A 19,054-nucleotide genomic window follows, 5' to 3' on the forward strand; every position below is an offset into this window, starting at 1 on the left:
GGTGTTTCCCAGAACTAGGTTTCAACTGGAAGGGCATCTGCAGTGTAAAACAAATGATGGATAAGTTGGTGGTTCATTCGCTGTGGTGACCCTGATAAATGAAGGGACTAAGCCGAAAAGAAAATGAATGAATGAATGATAATAATAAAATCACAAACAATTTATGGTGAAAAAAAAATGGGCAGTTGTGGTTGCCAGTAACTTACCATAAAAAAAACCCCAATAGAACCTACATACTTAAAATAAAGTGATTGATTTGCATCGACACAATATTTGCTTTAACCCCTAACGGCCCAAGGCATTTTTTACATGCACTTTTTATTTCTCCTTGCTATTTGGGCTTATTGGAACCTAATTAGAATAAAACCTAAGTATCATGTTTTGATGTGATGTACTTTTAGAGAAAAATTATGTCCAAATATGTGGACTCGAGGTCCGAATTTACATAAAACACTTTTTCCTGACTGTTTTAAATGCATATATAACATGTAATTTTTTTGGAACATGTTTTGACCACAGAGAGTAAAAACAAATTGTTTTGCAAATTTTGGACAGTTAAAAATAGTGTTTGGGACATTTCATATGCTGCAAAACAGTTGCAGGATGACACTGCATGTATAACAAAATATAAAAAATCCAAAGTGTTTTAAATATCCACTTAAGAGCTAAAATGTGCTGTCTATGTATGTGGCCACAACACCTTAGAAGGTTAAGTTGACTCTGATGAAGCATCAAGCCAGAATCATTTACTTGTTAAGTCAATGCAAAGGCGCAAATAGACATCCTGCAACGAGATTTGCGCGAATGAGGCAGCGCGAATGATGCGATTCGTGCCAAAGAAGTGCTGCTTAAAGCGTGGATAGCTCAAGTTGGAAACTCTTAACATATGAAAGAATTTTGCATGCTCAAACTATTGTGTGACTGCAGCATTATTTGTGGATAAATTTGTAGAAAACTCATGAAAACATTTGGTGCCATCTCACATTTTTCTGCCATCTCACATGGTTCAATGGGATCTCAATAAACACAAGTTACGCCTCTAACTTACTACACGTTACGTCGATTCATCTTATGCTCTGTCTTGCAGTTCGTAGACAGATACACTTGCCTTAAGGAGCACTTGCTAATTAAAGACAGGTGTGTTTGATCAAGGTTGCAGCTGAACTCAGCAGAAAGGTAGGCTGCGTCCGAAACCGCATACTTCCATACTATATAGTACACTAATATCAGTATGCGAGCCGAGTAGTATGTCCGAATTCATAGAATTCGAAAATCAGTATGCAAGAAGTACTTGGATGACTTACTATTTCCCACGAGATTCTGAAGTGCGCATCCCACGCACGCTGCGCTATCCCATGATGCCCTGCGAGAGAATTCATGAATGGGAGTGAAAAGATGGAACTGGTGCAGGTAGGGTCACGTGACCATGACAAAATGGTAGATGAAGTACGTCCCAATTCCATTAATACTTTTCACATTCATACTTTATAGAATGTACTTTTCTATCGGCCGAGTAGTACGTTTAAATTCAAATGCAGTACCTACTGAGTAGTAGGCGGTTTCGGACGCAGCCGTAGATTCAGGAACAAAAGTGGTCATCCCCGGCTCTAATGCATCGTGTGATTGGCTGTTTGCTGCAAGTGCCTCACATACAGCTGCACGCGGTCCAAACTGAATCACAAACTCTGGATTCAACCCTGATTTAACAAAGAACGTTTAACCTCAACATGACCTTAATCAAGTTGAATTTGTTTGGTTTTGTCAACCCAAAACTTACTTGGCTACCCGGAGTTTGTTCAACTTGTTTCGTGCAACAGGCCTTGGACTTATTAGGAAAAACCCTTGATACATTACATTATTTTTTTAAGTATAAACCTGTCTTCATGTATACGGGCTGCAAGTTAACTGATCTGATAATCATTCAATCTTTGAATAACCGGAAGACCAGTAACAGTTTTGACAACCGTTTTTAAAAGCAGACAAACAAACTAAAAGTGCTTCTCCCTAAGGGCGAGTAAATCATTTCATTTCATTCACATGGTGAAAGGACAAAAGTCAGCCTTCGCTAGTCTCCAACCAATCACACACTGTGAGCATTACGACTTTGGGTAGTAGCAAAAAAGCAGCCTTGAGCGAAACCCGTCTCACACAAACACACACACACAGATCTCTTTGCTTTCATGTAGACAGCCATCAAGACGTTCACATCAGTCAAACTCCAATAGGCCTGTGCTCAGACACTTTTCACAGGCAGCTCTTCCTCCATTATTCCATTATCAAGAGCAGACGGGGACGAGAGAGGAGCCACTACAGACAGATAATGTATCCATTTCCCTCCATTTAGCTGCTCGCTCTGGAGTGGAAAGAGAGCACCCTGATTGGAATCGAATGGACATTTAAACGGCCGGGACGCCAACAGGGAGTGAAAGAGAGAGAGAGACACACGGACAGACTAAAGGAGAGAGAGATGAACGAGTGGTTAAGGGAAATGAGAGAATCAGTGGAAAAAACAGAACGATTCCCAGGACATTACAAAGGTAATCTGTAGGCGCAAAGCAGCTATTTGTGCGATAAAGAAAGGTTTTTTTGTAGATAAATCAAAATGAAGAGGCCTTTTCAAGCCACTTTTAAAAGGTTGCCTTTAAGCACTAGACATGAAGTGTTCTTTCCCGTTTTGACATGTCCTTCATAAGGAGGCTATTTGCAAGACTATTTTTGCATTAATCCCTTTTTTTTTTATTGCCAGTGCATAAACAAACTTAAAAAAAATAGACCTTCCAGGACTTCCTGGACTGTCTATTCCTGGGCTATAACCTGTCAGAGAAGTCTAGTGGCTAGGAATGACCTTTTTACAGTGTCTGCTATAATGTAAAAGTTGTTTTTGTGTGTTTACATTGATAAAGTTACAGTACAGTTAGGATCTTATTGCCACATTATATCGTTATGACAACATGATATCATTTCCTTTAGTTATTTCCTGAAGATAAATACCAAAAAAAATAACGCAACTGCAATAATGACAGCAGTCGCAATCATCTGATATTATATGAAGTAAGAGATCGCATATGATGACGTGTGCAGGTGCTGTCCCATTACCTATTAGTAAATTAGAAGCCCCTCCCCTTCATGCTTAGTTTCAAGGGCCAAGGTGAAGGGGTACAAAATAGAATTGCCCAATTTAAAATTTCTTACGTTTCAATTTGAAATAAAAGCAATTTTGAATTGTCTAACAGTTTCAACAATGATATTCACATATTTTTTAGCATATTTGAAAGATTTAAGTATGTCTGACGTAATTATGCTTAAAGTTACGCTTTGCATGATAGAAACTAATCACGTTAAAGTAAATTAAATTTAAATCTGTTACACTACATTCTAAAAAATATCTTACAGTGCAGCTGTATTTGTTTTTAACCCCTGTGTATGTTAAAATTGAATACCCTTTTGTTATGTTCAGGATGAAAACATCCACTGAATTAAACTGCTGTAAAAAGGCATCGGATAAACATTTTTTGGTCAATTTTATTTGCATAAATCTGTTAATCAACCTCAGTCCTGATCAAAACTACTAAATCGCTTAGAACATTACAGGATTTTAACTCTTTGATTGCCAAGTTTACAAACGATGTCACTGATGTCACAGATTTTCATTTTTTCTCCCTGATTTACTTTTGGTGGCTGTTTTTTGTCCCATTGACTTCCATTAAAACCTCATTTGATGGTGCATAAACACAGTCTTTGTTTTTGTTTACTGTAGTAGTTCTGTATGTAGTTCTGAGAGCTGAGATGCATATTTTAATTTTCTCAGACACATCAAGGTATGTGCGCAAAGGTAACTCTCACACTCACAGACACACACTTTAATTTTCTCCATATAACATTGAGAACCTTTTTTTTTTGTTGCAAAGGCCTATCAAAAGGGTTATTGGTGCCCACTGATGAGCAACAGTAAAAGTTTAAAATTGTATCTCTTTCCAACAGGGGAAACCCCCAACTATCAAAAATGCATGATTATATGGTGTCATAGTTTTGTAATCAAATAAATGTGGTTATAATGGAAGTCAATGGGGCAAAAACAGCCACTAACAGTAAATTAGGGAGAAAAAATGAAAATAATCAAAAACAATCCATTAAAGGCAATCCTGTTTCACATGTCAAAACTGAGAAAAAATGTAAAAAAAATCCAGTCCATGATTACTTTTTAAAAATATTTTTATATGCTTTTTTTTCACCAAATCAGTGACATCATTTATGAATTTGGCAATTAAAGAGTAAAAATAAATATGGGTCGAAATAGGATTTGTCACTAAAAATCTTTTTGCTAGCTGAAACTGAGAAAGTAATGGGCAAATTAAGACACAATCACCACAGAGTGCATGAAAACATCCCAGTACATAAGGGTTCATTAAATATAGCATTGAACATAAAAGACTTCTTTCAAAACAATTGAGGCTAGCATACCTGTTTATGTGTTAAAAGAACATTCCACATTTATTTAGTCTCAAGAGTTAAACTTTTGAGTTTTACCATATTTTAATCTAGTCAGCTGAATTCTTGGTCTAGCGGGAGCATTTTTAGCTAAGCTGAACATAAATCATTGAATTGAGTTAGACTATTAGCATCTTGGACAAAAAAGTCACACCCAAGTTAATAACTCATAACTGGCCTAGTTCAGGCCCAGTTATGAGTTATTAACTTGGGTGTGACTTGACCCAGATATGGTCCATGTTTGGTCCTTGTCTGGAAGCCAAACTTGGTCCAGTTATGAATTAGTACCATAATTCACTATGGTATGTGGGCCAAGCAAAACCTGAATGTGTTGGGTAAAGCTGGGCTAGAGAAATTTTGTTATGTGGCTAGTTTCAAAAGTAATTCTGAATTTAAAAAAAAATGTAAAAAATGTGTCAAAATACAAACTTTGGGGGATTTTACCTTGTAAGAGCACTCCTCCATTTTTTCTGTAGAGTGGACTTCCTGGCCATAGTGGAGGACTGAGGGATATAAACACAGAATGAGAGTATTAAAGAGAGAAATCCAGATACTGTGAAAAGCAAGTGTAAATTTTTATATGAACTTTTAAAAACCCATTCGAAGACTGATAAAGGCAGAGGAGTAGGAACCATAAGTGGAGAATGAGAAGAATGAGAATCTGATGTTGTGGAATGTAAACTGGAGACTGAGAGGCAGCGCAGGAATCTAATTGAACCAGCAGAGACATTGTGCCGAGGTTTGGATTACTGTGTTTATACCATCTAAAGCAATAGATCCAAATGGCTCCAATTTTCATTAACTGACCATATAATCATTTAACTTGCTGTTTTAAGCCAATCCATTTCTACCCATTATATGAAGGGATAGAGGTGCCTTGATGTTCTTTTGGTTGGAGGAATAGAGGACCAGATATTCCTTTGAGGGCACCTATGGTAAAAAAAATCTACTTTTCAAGCTGTTTGGACAGACATGTGTGTAAGTATAGTGTATAGACCGTCATATTGGAGTGATATAAACACACACAGTCTTTTTTTCAATTTAACAACATAAAAATGGTGGACCAATAAGAGCAGTTTTCAGACCGACTGCAACTTGACGTAGGAGAGCGGTCCCCCCACCCACCAATATTGATTGACAGCCTCGCGTCACGATCATATCCTCAGTATCTTCTTGCACGTTCGCCATTTTCAGCGTGTGAGTTAAAGCGATATCACTAAAGGAACACCCTCTCTACCTGTCAGGTGTCATCTAACCTGCTCTATTTTTTATGAAAAGCTCATTGGGCTCAACACAAGATCGATATTCTCCACGTTATCGCTGTAATCAGAATTATTGCTTGTACCTTTTCCGTGGCGCGGCGCTGTGCATTTTGGAGTTCTAGGCGTGGGTTTCTGTCGGGGTGCACGCTGCGGAGCTTCGGGTCAGCGGCTCGGCGATTGTGTTTGGTGGAGGTTTGTGTTTGGAGTTCTGGAATGCGTAGCTTGACGATTTGGGACACTTCATGTTTCTGCCGCGTCACTGAGTGTGTCTGGTGTGCCGTGTTGTGGCGCATTCGGTGCCTTAGTCAAAGTTAATTCAGTGTGTGTGGGTTATTAGTCTCCGAGCTTGTACACCGTGACTATACAAAGACACAAATGATTTTGTACTCTCTGCTTGGTCTGTGTCAGAGTCGTACATGTACGGCTGAATGCTCAACCTAGCTTAGCTTAGCTTCTCTCTCTCTGTCTGTCAGCCTGTCTGTTGCAAACACAGAGCGTGGGAGCTCTTGGCTCCGCCCCCTTGTTACATTGGGCGGGAAGCCAAAACTTTGAAGCAACTGTGAAGCAACACGCCCCCAACATGACACTTTAACACATTATAATAAAAACATCTGAACTGCGTGCTGAACTGGCACACTCAGAAGAACCATAATATTAATATTAAATCATAAAAAAGGGGCAAACTATGTGCCCTTTGAATTGGGTTTTTAGGGGCTCCACATAAAGCTTAGGTGTATTAAGCCTGATATCATGAGGAAATGTAACTTTTACCTATTGTCAGAAAAGCGGCTTATTTGTACAAATTCATACGATTTAATTTGTACAAACTCATGTGTTTCTTTTTTTAAATGTGTTCCCATCACTTTAGTGAACAGAACCTGCAGTGAATAACAGTAATAAAGTTGTAAATAATGTTCGACAAGAGCTGCACTCGGCAGTGAAATTGAAACCGAAAGTGCGCACATCATTTATAATCATGTCGCAATCATGATTATGACTATGAGTAGCATTTGATACGTTTTCTTTCATAGGGAACACAAAGTGTTGTGCATAAAAATAAATGTTTACTGGGTCAGTATAACTACTCTAGCTTATATAATGTTGAATATAATGCAGGAGGGAAACTGATAAAAAAATGTCTCATTTTATCAGTGAATAAAATGGTCTAATAATGTTGTCAATGACAAATAGCAAGCATATGTTTCAAACATAATAATTCAACTTCAGAAATATAAATAGTTGTATTCTGATGTCAACACTTTACTGTGCATAAATGACCAGGACAAATTTAAAGTTTGCTCAAGTCCATCGTTTCAAGTCAAGTCATTCCAATTTAGCATTTTAATAATAATAATTTTTATTTAAATAGCGCCTTTCCAGAGGTCAAGGACACTTTACAAGGAATGTAACAAAAAGATAAACAAACATACATGAAGTCAAATATAACAAACTGGAATTAAACAAACAAGACCTAAGAGACATATGAGCAGAGTGGAGGTGAATCAGATAAAGTAGTCAGTTTGGCAGTTCAGAAGCGAAGCATTCAGAAAATAAGTGAGTCTTAAGTAAGGATTTGAATTCAGAGATATTATTAGCAGAGCGAAGTGAACGTGGTAGAGAGTTCCAGAGTTTGTGTGCAATAACACTAAATGATCTGCCCCCCTATTGAAGACAGACGGTACCGAGGGACAGCGAGAAGGCCAGAGTCAGCAGAACGTAAAGAGCGATTTGGGGTGTAGGGGACAAGCATGTTGCAGAAATAGGAGGGTGCTAGGTTATTTAAGGATCTAAATGCAAGGAGAAGAATTTTAAATTTAATGCGGTATGCAACCGGGAGCCAATGGAGATCAAACAAGATTGGGGTTATGTAAGCAGAACTTTTGGTATGAGTGAGTATTCTAGCTGCAGAGTTGTTAACCAACAGTACAACAGCTACACATAAGCCTAATATTATTGTTGTTTATCTTACCATATGTTTGAGAATTAACAATAATAACAGTCTATACATATTGACCTTAATTTGACATCTACAGAATTGTGAGAAAATCACAATCTTGATTTTAAGCAAAAAATTTATAAAAATCGTAATTCTCATTTTCACTAGAATCATGCAGTCCTACTGATGACCCTGACAGTCAATCACATTCAATTATTTTGAGAACGTGAACACAATGGTAAATCAGCAGCGTTTAGGAACGTGCTCAAAAGTGCTTAAATGTTAGCAGGATATGGACGTTTTTAAAATTCAAATACAGATTGCTACCTAATTCCAGTATTGTGACAACACTAGACCATAGAAGTTCATAATAATTAGCCACTAAATTAAAAAGTTACAAATTGCCATGAAATTTCATTGGGGTATTATAAATTTGGTATCGGGCCTTAAGCTGGGTTTACACAAAATAAGAATTTAAGGCCCAATCGAAATTCTATTTCCTTGAAAAGCATGAAGGGGAAGGGCTCCAAAATTTACCGCTAAGAAATGGGACAGCACTACAGCACCTGCACACGTCATTGCGAGTTCTTGCTTCATATGAGATTGACGATCGCGACTGCTGTGGTTATTCCAGTTGTGTTATTGTTTGGTAGTTTTCTTCAGAAAATCACTGAAGGCAACGATAGCATGTTATCATAATGATCTAATGTGGCAATAAGATCGTAACAGTACTGTGCATTTACACAATGGCCATATTCATCAATGTAAACACACAAAAACAACATTACATTATAGCTAATACTGTAAAAAGGCCTTTCCCAGCCACTAGACTTAAGTGTCACCGAGTGTCAGAATGTTGTGCGACTGCAATACAGGAGTTATTATTATGGATTATAGATAGCGAAATTTATGGGTTTTTATTTTAGCCTTTTTTTTTTAAAGCTGACGGTAAAACACGAGTTCTGTTATGAATATAATAAAACATATGCTTGTTTATTGTAAAAATTCATAATAACAAAAAGAAAATAAATACTAATTTGTGGATCTTCTTACTTCCGTGTGTAGGCATGCTGCCGTTGCACACTGCAAATTTTTGATAGTAGATTTTACTACCTTAGGGTTAAAATTACACTCCTTCAGAGTTTACAATAACACTTTTGAAAGAGTTAACATTATCAACACTCAGAGAGTGTTAATTAGCAAACTCTTATACGGTACAATATCTGTTTAATTTGCGGAAAGATACCAGCAGCTGTGGTTGCCAAAATGTTTCCGCAAAAATACGGAAGTTTTATAGAACTGTTTAAATTTACAGGTAAATAACTGTACTTCATGAACTGATACAATGTTCAGTTTACAAAATCGTAGTGCACAAGAATGTAAAGTCATTAAATGCATTGATGTGTTCATGTGTGATTGCAATTAACAAACTTTTCACTGCATTAGTAACTTCACAGCTACCTTCAAACAAAAGAACATGCAGCACAACATCAGATACACTCAGTTCATCTTGGACTTGAACACACAAGCTACTATCCTCCACAATGGTGACAAAAAAAAAAATAAAAAATGTTTTGCTGTTTTTTTTCCCTTTTTTTTCCTTTCTAAAATACTGGCAGCTGTGGTTGCCAGTGATCTACTGTTAACATTTTACATTTTACATTTTACAACATCTCCAGAATATTTCCACCGTCTGCATTTTTCATCTGTGTATTCTGGGAAACTTTTGTTCCTCTTGGTTGAGTCTGGTCCTGAAAAATCTGTTTCGAAGGGTATCTACCCTTCCCCTTGGCCCTGCGCCTTCAAGCTAAAAAGAATTGAGACACCCCTAGCCCTTCGTGTGAATGCGCAAAATGAGGAGTAGGGGTAAGGGCTAAGGAGTAAAATAGAGATTGGGCCTTGGTATTCATAAAAGTAGATTACAAACAAAGTAAATGCAAATGCGCGAAGAGAGAGAGGGAGAGAGAAGAATTTCCCCTGGGCGGTGCAAATAATGCAGAATCCACAATGTGTTTGCCATAAATGCACAAAATTTGCTGAATCACATCTTTTGCGCAAGTTAAAAAAATGTAACATGTTTAAGTGATGAAATCTGCATGTGCTCTTTGAGTTTGGTGGGAATCCTGCATTAGTCTTGACACAAGATCCTTAACTCACCATGTGTCCCTTGTTTGGCCTTATTTCCAACTGGTATTAAGATACATTTTTAATGAATGGATTACATGTGTAAATGAGGTATAAAATGTTTTGAGATTGCACTCTCTTTTTTTTTTTGACTGAAAATTCTAACAGGGGATAAATTTGAAAAGTCAGAATTACTCGATTGACTCTAAAACAGTTGGAATGCAATTAATGAAAGAAAAATCAGTTTGTATGTTTGCAAACTGAACATCTGTACAATTGTTTACACCATAGGAGACTTTCATTTCCCAAAAACAGAACTAGAGACCACAAGCTACTGTGAGCGGCTCCCTGATCCCACAAGAGGAAGTGGGGGGGAAATCAAGGAAAAGGCTAGAAAATAAATGTGCAGATATCTACTGTTGCTATGGAGTTTAGTGTTGCTAAGCCTATAATGTATTTCTTAGCACTAACTGTCTGTCCTATCTCTGTTTTTTCCTCTTCTTTTGCCAGACAAATAGCTTTGTGCTACTGTTCCACCTGTCTCATGCATGTGTTGCCATGGAGGTGCTCTGGTCGTCACAGCAACAGCAGAGGAGAAGAGAAGACTCGGGAAGGGCAAGCGTGTGCCATTTCTTTACATCTCACAGATTCCCCAGAGGACCATGTCCAGTTGCTGACGAAGTGTTTAGGAATGAGTGAGGAACTGACCCGAAATAGTCATATTCAATGTGTTATTCACAAGCAAGGTCATATGATGTGCCTCTAAACTAAGCCATGTATATAAGTTATGTTTCCTTCGGTCTTCCTTTTTCTCGAATTCATGGAGTGATCGGTTTTTAAATCAAGAATTATGTTGCCTAAATTGAAAATACTAAATATAAAAGTTAAAAATGGCAAAGCTAAGATCATCCCAATCATATTTTAATATTCCACACCAAGACACACGGTTTTTGTGCCCAAGACCTTCAATTACGGAAAAGACTGCATGGGGATTTTCATGGCCATGCTAAATGGAAAGTGTGAATGAAAGTACCATAAGTAAAATAAGAAAAAAAAAAAAACTGGTTAACAGAGGGAAATACCCAAAAAAGAAACTTGAGGAGTTACCTGTGGTATTGCTGAGGAGAGGCAGATGGGGAGGTAGAAGGTTTTGGAAGCCGAGGGGAATATGGATGATATGGAGTCTTCTTCAGAGCCTGAATCAGATTGTGTCTGTAGTCAGGGTCAATAGACCAGAGGGAACCCTTTCCTATGCTCTAAAATAAAGAAAAAGAGACAAATTAATGTCATGTTACATCTTCAGTCTTTTAGTATCTTCATTGAGATCAACAACATTATGAGATACTGCACAGAAAAGGTGGCCAGCTTTCAAACTTTCTAGCGAAGTTTAGCTCCAACCCTGATCAAACACACAGATACTGTCTTTAGGATTACAAATGCATTTGTCAAGAGTTGGAGCAAAACTTTGCAGAATGGTGTACCTATAGTGCTAGATTTGCCAAGCATTTTACAGATGCATACTATAAAATGGGGCTCGTCCGGGATATTAATTAAGAACCTAAAGAAATTATGCCTCTGAATCAGGGGTAAGCCAGGCACTGGATGGCTGCTCTCCAGTAGATTTTTACCTCCAACACCAATCAAATTGAGCCAAGTCAGCAAATTAACATGGTTTGAATTATCTGATGATAACACTTAACTATTTTGAAGTGAGTTTGAAAGTCTGCTGGGGGCTTGTCCAGGATAGGAACATCTCCAGTCCAGGAGGATTTGTGTCCTGTTGAATTCCCATCTAATCCCAAACCCCAGACGTAACTTAGAGACTAGCGGGCTGAACTAGAACACCAAAGTCTGCAGGATACTGAGGGACCTCAGGGGCTTGAATTGAGGAGTTCTGTTTTAAATTCATTGCTTTCACACCTGTGCTTCGGTTCATTTGGTCAGGAGGGCAACAAAACATACACTGTAACATGTTTGTGGTTTTGATTTCTTTTCACAGCACACTGATTGCTCGGGACATGTGACAACATACACATCACTTGTTGGCCAGATGTGTCATTGAACGTAATTCCTAAATTGCTTTTTTCGGTCAGAATTAACTTGCAGAAATATGCCAGTGGAAATACAGAAAATAAACAGCGGAAAAAAAGCCAGCAGACAATATGACACTTGCTAACATTAAGAGACAATTGTGCTGGCCGATTGTATCCCTAGTTATTGTACATTATACAGTTTATATGCATTACTTCTGTCAAACTATACACTTTGTAAATGAAGTGCAGATGCAGTTTGAAAACGATGTTTTAACGCTCTGCAAATGACAAAAGTGCATCACAAGTCATTTCAGGAATTTGCGAGCTACCATGGAGCTGCTGCTAGAGCACTGTAAACAAATACTTGCCCCCATATTACACAACACAGCTGACTACAGCAACTGGTTTAGGCCAAAAATAAGCAGTACTTTTTACACTAGGGCAAGACTGACTTTAGATCATGTTGTCACCACAGCTGAAGCCCTTGAATGCATTCAATTGAAAGTGCGTACCATAATAAACTCTTTAAGCAGGTCTCGAGACCCTTGTATGGTCCACATTTGGCATCCTTGAGTAGGATTGTAATTGTACCCAAATGAACCACAACTGATTTAAACAAGGCGGGCACTCAGAATCAAACAACCTAAAAGTGATGCCATTCAACAGGGGTGACCAAACTTGGTCCTGGAGGGTTCGGTGTTCTGAAGATTTTAGCTCCAACCCTAATCACAAACACACCTGAACAAGCTAATTAAAGTCTTACTAGGTATACTTAAAACACCCAGCCAGGTGTCTTGAGGTACGTTGGAGCTAAAACCTGCAATGACACCGGCCCTCCAGGACCCCGGCCATACATTTTACATTATCAATTGCAAAGCTTTAAGTAAACTAAGCAGCAGGGTGGAAGATTAGACCTAGCACAAGAGACTCTCAATGTGTAGTGAATACAGAGGCACCTTTAAAAACTGCCTCAACAGGCAACACTGGCATGTATTTTTAGATCAAAGAGGCTGTTCTCCACCTAATTAAGCTGTCTGCCCTCCATCAGGGGCTTCCAGAGCCACATTTCACTTTACCAAAAAACACAACTCCGACAAGCCATGAAATTCAACCTCGTGCGCCTTTGATCTTCACTCTTCTATTAAGCACAAAAATAAGTGAGATGGGATGATGAAAGTGCTTTGATATTATTGTAGTTACAGAACAGTCACTATAGCAATGATCAGCAGTGTTTACTGACACACCACTCAAGGCAATTAAGATTTGATTAGACAGCCTGACAAGCTAGCAATTTCCAAATGGTTGGGGAAGCAACTATATTTCATGTTTGTGTATGTGAGTGTGTGTGCCTTTCACACTGCTGGAGGAGCCATTGGCCCAGCGTGCTGTTTCCACCCGGAGTGCAGGGTAATTCAAATACACTCCCCATGACTTCATTCATAACTTCCCCCACCAGCCTTCCATCTGCCCTCAATTAACTATCAACATGCCTGCGAAACATCATCACAGGCCGACGTACATCATTCAGTACCTCTGGCACACCGTCCCGAGTAAGTCTGGCTCACCTGGAGTCCAGAGCAGCATGACTCCTCTCTACAGGAGACAGAGGAGGAGCAGACACGCACCTGTGGTTTGCTAGTCTCCAAGGCAACAAGTATAAGCGAGGGATGGCTGGTAGGTAGGTTGTCTGGTTGGAAGGTTTAGCACAAGCATCTCTCAGTCTACATGGAGACAATGATGGTGTTTTTTAAACCAGCCTGGGCCCATGTGCTAATCTTTCCCAACCGTGGTAAATGAGCAAAGCAGATTTCTGCCACAGACTGTATGCTGAGAGAGCCAGAATACATGATTGCCTATTTTTAAAAGAGAAGGCTTCTAGTCGTGGCTTTTTAAAAGTATACACACATTTTCATGAATGTTAAAGGGCTACTATAATGGAAAATTGGATTTTCCACACAAACCATTTTTGGAAACTAAGCTGTAATAATGGCGTATTTAGAAACCTTCATGGTTCTGGAGACACAGACACTTGTACACACATTACACCCACATATAAAGTTAAAGGAATCATAGTACTATAAAAAAAAAACATGTTTCAGAACTTTTTTGGTAATCTAAAAACATATACTCCTTGACAGAAGCATTTCTGTTAACTGACCACATTGTCAAACATCTGAAATGTTGTTGTGGTCATCCTAAAATCCATCTTCAAAGTGGTTCAGAATTATTACCTTGAATTGACTTTTCCTGACTGTCTCACACTTCCAAAAAGCACTCCGTTTTCATTGGTTTTCGCCTTCTAATTATGCAAGTTATTGAATACAGTGGTCCACAACCACTGGGCCGCAGAGTGGTACTGATCCATGGATCAATTGGTACCGAGTCGCACAAGAAGTCATTAATTATTTCCGTTTAATTTATTATCTGAGTCTGAACAATCTTTTATTTTGAAAAATGACTGTATTCTCTCGCTTACATCTCAGTCAACTGAGCACCCAAATTTAACCTGCAAGGAGCAAAATTGGGTTAGAAACAGACGTCTTTGGTAAGTTTCTTTGCTAAGGCGCAGTGAAAGACCAAGGAATGGATCCACAACCCATATGTCAACAAATCAGGTGAATTCACCTTGTATGTGCAAGAACATATAGCTGTTCGCATATTACATCTTTTCTAGAGTTTGTGCAAGTTCATTATTTCCAATAGAGGTGGGTAGGCTGCGTGCAGAAACAGTGTGACACGTCATGCCTTCCAGACGCCTCCAGTTGAATGAATCCCATGAGCGCACCGCAAGTCACGTGACAAGACCTGAACGATCAGCTTCAGCTTGTATGGAATATACACATTTTAGTAGACTAATTATCTCAGACAAACACAGAACACCCAAACACTGCAGTGTTTTGTAATTTTCTCTTTAAGTACAATTTGTATCAGCGTGACAGCAATGTTTTGTCAGCTTGTCATCTTGAGAGAAAATGGTTGATGGTTGCCTAGGAACCTAAGATCCGCTTCCCCTCCGCACCGACCCACGCCCCCTGGTCTGAGGTAAAATTCTTAAGCATTGACCGGTCCGCAGTGATAAAAAGGTTGAGTACCACTGATTTAATACATAATTAAGGCCCATAGTGGATTTTATTTCTTATTTATATATTTGGCGGCAGTTTATCATGAAGTGACAATTTTGTTCTCTTTGACTCATTGGATGAAAACTGCTTCATTCTCAAATGTTTTATGTGATATTTATTATTTATAATTTATAATTTTATTATTAATATTTTATGTGAGTTTTGCACATAAACCTAGTTCACATAATTGGATAGAAAAATGGCTACTGTTCCCAGCAGGCACACAATGTCATAAAGCGTTAATATTAGTTTAGATTTAGGTCGTGGTGTCAAGTGACTAAAATTGTATGTCTAGCTAGCATCTAAGGACAAAGTTATTTTGACGTCGAGATCTTAGAAAGTGACCAAAATATAAACGTCAAGCAACATCTTAAATTAATGTCATATTGAAGTCAAATACTGACACACACATACACACACATACACACACATACACACACACAGTTGAAGTCAGAATTATTAGCCCCCTGAATTATTTTCGCCTCTGTTAATTTATATACATATATATATATATATATATATATTCAGTTCCATTAAATTTCCAGTGATGATGATTGCTCTTTATTTAAAAAAAGCGATTGAATATAAATATAATATTTAATATTAAAATATAATATTTTTTTAAATAGAATTTTCAGAGTTCACAAATTATTCTCTAATTTTGAGCTGCATACTGTGCATGCATATGTAATTTACACTCTGGGTTATATAAACCACTTTTCAGAGGGATCTATTCGGTTTTCTATCAGAAAATTACTTAGATTTTTCTGTGCTCAGTGAAATGTGATAGAGCTGGTCAAGTAACCTGAACTTCACCCACTTTAACAGATCATCCTGTTTCATACCACTACTCTGAAATCTTCTCACACACACACACACTAACACATCCACATAGCAACGCAGCCAATCAGTTTTGCTGTTGCTACAGAAACCGCATGCTTTTCATGTCAACTACAGCTCGGTTGCTATGGGGAAATGTATACAAGGAAAACTCTGGTCGTTGTTAGGCACCAAATGAAAGCATGAAGGCTCAGACAGGTACAAACACACACTTTACAATGCAAACACACTCTGCCAGAGCAAATGGTGCTTTTATGTACGATTATATGATTATTTTTTCACATCTATACTTTTGATTATAATCCTGGGCAGGTTTAAAAATCAATAGTGCACATTCATGAACAATCTCATAACAAGCTAAGTATAATATAATCTAATGTGGACTTTAAATATAATGTGGATTTTGATTTAAAGGATCTTTTTTTGAAAATAGACTTGTTTTGCAAAAGTTAAAAAGAGTTGAGTTTACCACTTTTGAATACATTTAGCCGAACTCTGGGTCTGGCAGGATTACTTTAAGCTTAGCTTTGCATAAATCATTGAATCGGATTAAACCGTTAGCATCTTGCTCAAATAATAATTAAAATATATGCATTTTAATTGACCTATTTAAAGCTTGACTCTTCTATAGTTAAATCAAATGATCAAAACTCTTCCTGAATTTTTTCAGCAAGACAATGATGGTCTAATTCGATTTTGTCATCTGAAACGTGCATAAAAAAACCCGGTAGGGTTGAGCAATGTTGACCAATTTGGCATCGTACAATGTTTAATGTGAAACTTCACGATGGATGATGGCAACATCATCGTAGGCAGCAGTGAATTAATTATTTTTAAAAAATTAATTAATTCATAACTAATCAATTATTTGTAGCCTACCGTTCAACTACCTGACCCGCATGGTCTTTGTTTTACCCATAACCAAATCGTAAACAAATAAAGTTGCACACAAATTACCACCTTTCAATCACTTTTTCCGCAAGACTCTGGCATGAACAGGCAGAGTGATCTGTGTCTTTATAATGGCGTTGACAAACTTGGTTGGTAAAAAAGTTGCACAACCAACAGGAACCAAACAACAGTATCTGAGAATTTCGCTAACATTACTAAGTAGAAGCATGAAAGCGAAAGATTGAAGCAGAGAACTGACAATGTGAAACGCTACCTGACAGATTCAAAAGACAAAAGAGTCATTAGAGACTAGATTAATTCAATATCACGTTTAACAACTATAGTGAGACACAATCCAGAGGTACATTCTTAGCGTTGGATGTCGCCAAAGAAAGTGTAAAGGTTTGTGGAGTCGCGGAAGAAAGTATAAGTAAACAGCGGACAGAGTGCCGGATCATACTTCAGAGGTGCCAGATCCGGATCTGGCCTGTTCCGGCACAAATTAAGCCCTGGTGATGTCCATCAGCGATGGACGATGGCATCTTCTATCGACCCAACCTTAATACCTGCACCAACATATTTTAGCATTTGTAAAATTGTAGGCTGAGCATGCATTTCCAATGCAGCTGGACTGAATTAAACCTCTTACATCATCTACATGTGCAAGCGGACAATTCGTAAATGTATCGAGTCATGTAACATTAATAAATTTGAATCAAAACAACAATTTTTTAAATGTGAAAGTTGAAATTCTCATCTAACAGCAACACAACTTCAAGACAAAAAAAAGACAAGGTCACAATATATGGGACTAAAAGCCACACCAGTCTAAAATCCAGGGAATCCTCACCTGACTGCGATCCTTATCCACCTTTTTGAAGCATTTATTGAGAGACAGGTTGTGTCGCACTGAGTTCTTCCAGCCAGTCGGGGCACTGGAGAAGTAGGGGAAGTGTTCCAGTATCCAGCCGTAGATGTCTTTTACGGGCAGTCTTTTCGACGGGGCGTCCTCAATGGCCATGAATATGAGGCAGCTGAAGGAGTATGGTGGTTTGCGGCTGGGTCCTGTAGACAGGTGGTAGGGCGGCTCGTTGGGTTCCGGGGAAGACGAGGGCGAGGGCTCGTGGGCTCCGTTGGCATCCTGGACAGGGCTGACACTGCGCAGGCCAGACTGGCCCAGGCTGGTCAGCAGGTCAGTGCTCTCATGCAGCCAGCTGAGGCTGGTGAGCTCCTCATCCTCGGCCCGGCTGAGAGAGGTCGACAGTGCCAGCGAAAGATCGGCTGCATCTGTGTCCTGGTAGAGCGGACTGAGACCCCGCGCCACACTGCCACTGCTGGGACCCTCGGCCTTCTTACCTGGAGGCATGACCACCGGACCCATGCGGCCCCCGGCTCCTGCACACAAAAAGTGATGACAGGATTATTGCGACTGCAGGTTTTTATATGACGACACTTTTGTCATTCATTCATTTATTTACTTATTATTTATAAAGTACATATTAGTCTCCCATGTTTAAAAATAATAATAAAACTCTGGCAGGAATTATAGTTAAAACCAACTCTGACTTTTTTTTTTTTTTAAGTTGCCAGCTACTACCACCAATTTTTTTTAAATATAATTTTCACCTAAATCTGAAGGCCCGCTGAATATTTTGTCCTTTGAAACCATGATTATACTGAATATAAAAACAAAGAACCAAGCCTAAACTAAAATTAAACTAATTAAACTAAAATTAAATTTTATTCTATCTTCATGTGTTCATGTTTTATCCACACTTGAATGCAGAGAGGTTTCATGAAAAATGCAACATTCTTGACAAAATGCGAATTTTCTGGACGTATAAGACCCCCTAGTTTTTTGTGATTCCACGATTGCTGAAATCAACAAAAGTCGCAATTTTTTGCGATCCTGCAAAATTCTTCAATGCAAAATAATCGCAAAAAAACTAAATAATCTTATGCAACATCCAAATCCAAACCACATAATCAAAATATATTTATTTCAGTTTGCAATTAATTGTTTTACATGGCTTATAGACATTCCAGATGCAGCACACGTGATTTAAAAATCTCTCGATACTGATGCCTTACCTGCAACCTCACAATCATTACATTATTAGTGTTTTACAGGTATAGTTGGTATTAGGATGTGGTTAAATCGATAAATGTTTTGTTTAACTTTTTCCTGCAGTTATCGAGAGAAAACGCTTCCCTGTCATTGACGAGTTTTACGACAATCTGTGTTTTAGGCGTTTGTCTTATGTGTGACATGATGTCAGATGCTCCAGGGAGTGAGATCTGAGGCAAAGAAAAATTGTGGATAAAAATAAGAGCAATACAACCTTCCTTTAGCTTAAT

General features: G+C 38.3%; 1 protein-coding gene and 2 long non-coding RNA genes across 4 annotated transcripts in view; 2 read left to right on the forward strand and 1 right to left on the reverse strand.

Annotated features, from left to right (window-relative positions):
* The window catches only part of LOC147839117 (uncharacterized), a 490,241-nt gene that overhangs the window by 140,759 nt on the left and 330,428 nt on the right, over positions 1 to 19,054 (forward strand). The gene's annotated exons all lie outside the window — the stretch shown is intronic.
* The window catches only part of ches1 (checkpoint suppressor 1), a 73,116-nt gene that overhangs the window by 5,183 nt on the left and 48,879 nt on the right, over positions 1 to 19,054 (reverse strand). For both annotated transcript variants that reach the window (NM_001122745.2, XM_087296982.1), the window contains 3 exon segments: positions 4,933 to 4,991; positions 10,918 to 11,066; positions 17,547 to 18,091. In NM_001122745.2, coding sequence (NP_001116217.2) covers positions 4,933 to 4,991; positions 10,918 to 11,066; positions 17,547 to 18,077 — 739 coding nt within the window. In that variant the 5' untranslated portion in view covers positions 18,078 to 18,091.
* Positions 1,004 to 11,104, forward strand: LOC141379271 (uncharacterized). The gene is made up of 2 exons (XR_015518267.1): positions 1,004 to 2,537; positions 10,321 to 11,104. It is a non-coding gene; the product is annotated as an uncharacterized LOC141379271 (long non-coding RNA).

This window comes from Danio rerio, chromosome 20, assembly GCF_052040795.2.
Source record: "Danio rerio strain M-AB ecotype USA chromosome 20, GRCz13ab, whole genome shotgun sequence".
Lineage (NCBI taxonomy): Eukaryota > Metazoa > Chordata > Actinopteri > Cypriniformes > Danionidae > Danio > Danio rerio.